The sequence below is a fragment of the Sebastes umbrosus genome, chromosome 6 (assembly GCF_015220745.1).
Source record: "Sebastes umbrosus isolate fSebUmb1 chromosome 6, fSebUmb1.pri, whole genome shotgun sequence".
NCBI classification, from domain to species: domain Eukaryota; kingdom Metazoa; phylum Chordata; class Actinopteri; order Perciformes; family Sebastidae; genus Sebastes; species Sebastes umbrosus.
The window spans coordinates 32,471,466-32,477,465 of record NC_051274.1 but is presented as its reverse complement, the minus strand read 5'-3'; the positions used below and the strand labels follow the sequence as shown (position 1 = coordinate 32,477,465).

Sequence of the window (6,000 nt, the reverse complement as noted above, 5' to 3'; positions counted from 1 at the left end):
TAGGACTTAAGCCTGCTTTATAATAAAAAAACATGAAATCTCACTTTTTTATAATATGGGACCTTTAAATCTATTCAAGTTTTCAAATTCTGTCTTAAAGGTCCCATATTATGCAAATTTTCAGGTTCATAATTGTATTTTGGGTTTCTACTAGAACATGTTTACATGCTTTAATGTTAAAAAAAACTTTATTTTTCCTCATACCGTCATCCTGAATATACCTGTATTTACCCTGTCTGAAATGCTCCGTTTTAGCGCATTTTGACGTTACGGCAACAGAATTGCGTTGCTAGGCAACAGCTTGGCCCATGTGTACTTCCTGTCAGCTGATGACATTCACACAATACACTGCAACCAGGAATAAACTGGGACACGTTTAGAATGTTTAGGTTTAAAATTGTGTAATGTGTCTAAATATTGTATATTTGTGACATCACAAATGGGCAGAAATCCTGACAGCTTGTTTCAAACGCAGAGTTTCTGAATACGGGCTGTGTGTATTTCCCTGTGGATTGAGTGTTTCGATACTTTCACAGTATTTATATAGGACTTAAGCCTGCTTTATAATAAAAAAACATGAAAATCTCACTTTTTTATAATATAGGACCTTTAAAAGACATTACAATAAGCCTGATTACAAGTAGCTGACAGTGGAGGCTTTAAGACGCGTTAGAGCATCTTTTTCTCTCCTCTCATCGCTGCTTTACGGTGGAAGAAGAAAAGATGACCCGAAAAATCAGGTGGTGAGATAGATGCTCTACGTGTCATCAGCTCAGCGGTGCTTCACAGATTCACAGATCCACGCACGACGTTAGGAGTTCCCCTCTCTCTCTCTTCTCTCTCTTTATGGTGAAAACGCCCCTCTATTCTCCTCCGACCGGCAGCATCACCATCATCCCCCCCAGCCTGTCTGCTGTCCACCCAGCCTGCAGCGCTCCACCTCCCGCAGCAGAGGATCGGCGCTCCGGGGCGGTGGCGGCGTCTCCGTCTTCCAGCTGCCTGGACCTGAAGCTTGACAACCGGACCTGGACAGGACCAGGACAGGACAGGACAGGTACGCGTTGTGTGTGTTGTGTTTGATGGAACAGGTGCATGCTGCATTCGCCGGTTGTTATAGGGGGAAATGACATTGTAAGGTGGAGCATCTTCTCTCCATGTTAACCGGTGACACACAGAGAACCGAGCCGTGCAGTGCATGCTCTGCTCTGCAGCCGTGCATGCTCTGCAGCGACACCGCCACCGCTTTGTGCTTCAAGTGTCATCATGGACGGATGGATGGGGAGTGGAGTGGAGTGATGCCACGGTGCTCTGTAATCCGAGCAATATGGTCGGCAGGCTGCTTTAATAAGCTGCACAAGAGTCCTTTATTTCATGCATATTATATCAAGGCCCAGCAGGCACACACACACACACACACACACACACACACACAGAGAGAGAGAGAGAGAGTCAGCAGGTGCACCTTTCTTCTTATCATCTTTACTGGATCAGCTTGTTTCTGCTCACATCTAGCCCACATACTATTGTCCAGAGCTATTCTCGGACATGCCAGTGTGTGTGTGTGTGTGTGTGTGTGTGTGTGTGCATGCTATAGGCTAACAGCTGATGCTCCAGATAATGAGCTAATTGAAGATGGGAGTGTGTTGTGAGCGGGTGTGGCAGAGGAGGCAGGAGCTGGAGGAGGAAGGGCTCCTGGATGTGGTTGTGGATGGGGGGGGTTGCACAATGTGAGAAAGTACTGGGATGTTACACTGGAAATGCTCTGAAACTAGAATTAAAAGGGAGTTAAACTTCACATTTTATCTGAATAGATAAAGAAAACTGGCCTTGATCCAGCTTATCAGATTGATTTTAAAATAAATGTGTTAATTAGGAAATTAAAGGTGTAGGTGATTGCCTAAACATCACTTTTTTAAAACATCTCTGCCATGGGTTTGAAATATCCTCAATTTTTTAAAAAGGAAACTGCATCCAGCTGTAAACCACAATCACAAAATAATGAGTCATTTTAAGATGTTTTTCTCTCTGAATTATATTCTCAAAATGCCACATGATCCTCGGTCCTATATTGGACAATTTATTCCTCAAATGACTGACACATTTTTTTTATTATTATTTATTTTATTTTATTATTACTTTTTTAGTTGTTTCTGTTGGTAAGACAATACTCTTCTGTGAACTGTAATGTATAATTATAATTGTTATACTTGTGGAGAGTTGCAAGTTTCAATTGTTAAAAGCACAATAAAGTGTGGAAAAAAATAATAAAAATAAATAGATAAAAAGACACAAATTGAATTAAGATTTGATCTTGTGTAAACTATAAACAAAAAAATGAATTTTATATTAGATTTTGGCAGATTATAGCAGATACAGCCATCTGCAAGAAACATAAAACTACAAGAAACCAATAACTCAGCCACTACAGTAAAAGTTCTGCAGAGACTGAAACAACAAAGAGAGTTTACTAACAAGTAAAGTGCAATATGAGGGAAAAAATTTACATAATTGCACCATTCAGCAAGTTTTATTTAAACACCTCGAGACAAGTCAGACTGTAAAAAAAGTTACAATTATCAGTAATGCGTCCTTCTGTTCACCCTCGTCCTACTCACACAGTCTGTCAGTCCTCATGTGTTTCTGGCTCCGTCGCAGCCACGCCACGGGCTGCAGTAACTCCCCGACTCTGAGACTCTGAGTTAGTGGAGGCAGGAGTCAGGGGAGGGGGGGGCAAATTAGATCTAAAAAGCCATCCATCTGTCCGTCCGTGTCTCTGTCCCTCTCCGTGCATCCTCCAGTCTCATTTTCCTCTCTGTCACCTGCTCCACTTCCTGCCTCCCTGGTGTGCGTTATGGTGCAACTGTAAAGCAGTGTGGTGCTCCTCTGTTACGCCCCTCTGCTCGCTCACATCAAAGGGCAGAGCCGCTTTGTGTGGATGCATATTGTGTTAAACACCTACAGGAAAACAGATCTGTTTTCTAGGCTGTTGTCAAGGTGCTTCAAGGAGTCTTACTGCAGGTAATACAATAATGGAATGACATGCTACATTTCCCACGGAGCAATTTGCTCTTATCTATGACGGGTAAGATGTAACAGCAAACTCTTCAGTTAAAACAGGAAGGGACTAGCAAGGTTAGACACATGTTGTTCGCAGGCAGTGACTCCTTTACTTTCTGGTCAATGCACGTGCCATAAGGGTGAAGGGTTAGGTCACATACAGGATGCACTGTTGTGTGTTTCTGTGCACGTAAATTCAGCGTACTTGCACGTTTAAGAGGTAGCCCACTTCGATACAGTTCTCCCTCGAGTCCCATTCCACGTCATCCTGTGATCGATTCGTAATAGCTCATTGAAGCGGGGCCAGCGGTGTCTGTTCACAGCCAAATTGGAATTCTCCACAAGATAAACTCACGTCGCTTAGAAGTGAGAGGAGCTTTCAAAGACATATTAAAGATAACAGCACGTATTACACTGTCACTTTTTTTTTTTTTGCATTATCATCACAAATGATGTGTTGTGGGATGCGACGCATATAACTCAGAAAGGCGTGCTATTTCCTTCGATCTAACATCATAGCTGGTAACATAGTTTGACATATTCTATCGGCCTCATTAAAATGCCAAAGCACAAATCAAATGCAATCACAAGATGAAGACCGTTCCAATTTAAAAGTAGAAAAAGTGCATTTTCTGAAGAGAAATAGTGTGATTTCTGAGAGCAACATAATATATATGAATGTCTGAAGTTCGCTTTAAACTGAAAACTAAACTGAAGGCAGTTTGAAAGTTCAGTTGGTGAACTGTTTAGTTTGACTACGTGAAATGAATTAAAGTGATCTGATGAGTAGGTTTGAACTGTTGTAGCAATCCTCACATAGACTAAAAAATGGTAAAAATTAGGGCTGTCAATCGATTAAAATGATTAATTGCGAATAATCGCAAATTAATCACGTTTTGTATCTGTTCAAAATGTACCTTAAAGGGAGATTTATCAAGTATTTAATACTCTTATCAACATGGGAGTGGAGAAATATGCTGCTTTATGCAAATGTATGTATATATTTATTATTGGAAATCAATTAACAACACAAAAAAATGACAGATATTGTCGAACCCTTACAGGTACTGCAGTTAGCATAAAAAATATATGCTCAAATCATAACATGGCAAACTGCAGCCCAACAGGCAACAACAGCTGTCAGTGTGTCAGTGTGCTGACTTGACTATGACTTGCCCCAAACTGCATGTGATTATCATAAAGTGGGCATGTCTGTAAAGGGGAGACTCGTGGGTACCCATAGAACCCATTTACATTCACATATCTGGAGGTCAGAGGTCAAGGGACCCCTTTGAAAATGGCCATGACTGTTTTTCCTCACCAAAATTTAGCCCAAGTTTGGAGCCTTATTGGTTGGTACAAACAGATTCCTCCGGTTTTTATAGTTTCACTCTGGATTTAACAGCCCTAGAATAAAAATAAATACTAATTACTTGGCAGCTTCTGTGTTCAGCATTTTATCTTGTCGTTGTAAAACTTTGCATCCTCCTGCTTGATTTTCAAAACACCAGTAAAGACTCTTATTTTAAAGGTGCTAAATACGGGATTGGGAGCATTTTTATCGCCACTCAACGGCTCTAAACATGGCGATGACGAGGTGCTAACAGCGCTACCAGTGTAAAAACAACGACGAGAGTACTGACAGAGCTAACAGTGTTTACCCGAGGGGGAGTCGGAGGGTGGGTGATCGGTCGGAACGGCGTTATCAGCCGTACCCGGCGTATGAGAGCAGTGCCGAGTGGCGGCCGGGAGCTAGCCAGTGGGGCTCGCTAACATGCACGAACATGCACTAAAACCATCGCCTATATATCAACAAAGCGCGCAGAAGCTCGGACACACAGAGGGTGTCTTCATTCTCTGCTCAGGTAGACATTACTCCTCTATATCTTTACATAGCGACTAGTCGTTTGCTGCTATATTAATGTTCTGGATATTGAATTTAGCACCTTTAAGTTATGAGCAGATGTGGTGACTAGATTTTTCTCCATTTACAAGCCGTGAAGATTTACGGCATAATATCACATAACATATCCTGAATAGAGACTATATTAAGGTCATAAGAATGATCTCATAAAAGAGAATCCACCTCACCATATTTACTTACAGTAGACAGCTATATGGTACATCACATATTGCATATTTGATTTGAACAGTCCGACCAGATTTGTGAGCAACAAATTCACCTCGCCCAAAGGGTGTACGACTACCACGTTTAATAATAATAATCCTGTCCCTCCACTGTGAGACACATACCATCTACATCTTTGTTTTCACTGACCCTTTGTGTTCACGGCACTCCATTTTAAAGCAGACTGAGCTGACATCCTACTTGAAACTGTTGGTCATCCTCCTCCACCCACCGCTACCGTCTCTCTCCCCACCGTGTCACTTCAGTGCGCCCCGGCGCCCACCTCTACATGAACTGTCACATCCTTCGCTGCAGTGCCACCATGTGATTGTTCACCTCCTCTTGTATGTGTCAGCTAGCAAAATAATTCCACAGGCTGTGCTCTCTCTCTCTTTCTCTCTCTCTCTCTCTCTCTCTCTCTCTCTCTTTTTTTGTCTTTTTCTTTATCTTATTTTGATATGCTTGACAGACGATGTTAGGCGAGGGTTCCCATGGTAACTGCATTTTAAACAGGCAAGCCTGATGTCTCTGTGTTAACCATCGTTAGTGGTGACACTCTCCTCTTTGGTCAAATGGAAACAAAATTGAACTGCGCTGCAGGCACAGTGTGGTGCCTGTCATTTTCCTGTCATTGTGATGAAGAGAGAAGCTATGTGTTGTTTTCTTTTGTTTTTTTTATATTTGACTGCAAATAAAAGGTCTGTAAAATTGAACAGAGGGAAGTGGAGGAATATGAGCAGGCAGAAAATGCTTTTAATGGAGGAACTGGAGAAAGATGGTTGCCCTCAATTTTATTGAGCGAGACTGTTGTGATA

General features: G+C 41.8%; 1 protein-coding gene across 7 annotated transcripts in view; it reads left to right on the top strand.

Annotated features, from left to right (window-relative positions):
• The first annotated feature begins 604 nt into the window (after window positions 1-604).
• Window positions 605-6,000, top strand: part of si:dkey-178k16.1 (band 4.1-like protein 1) — a 59,622-nt gene continuing 54,226 nt past the window's right edge. For 3 of the 7 annotated variants that reach the window (XM_037772755.1, XM_037772754.1, XM_037772753.1), the window contains exon 1: window positions 612-1,054. In XM_037772755.1, coding sequence (XP_037628683.1) covers window positions 847-1,054 — 208 coding nt within the window. In that variant the 5' untranslated portion in view covers window positions 612-846. Of the gene's footprint in view, window positions 1,055-6,000 lie in introns of all 7 variants that reach the window. The other 4 variants (XM_037772752.1, XM_037772751.1, XM_037772756.1 and 1 more) reach the window with 3 other exon arrangements.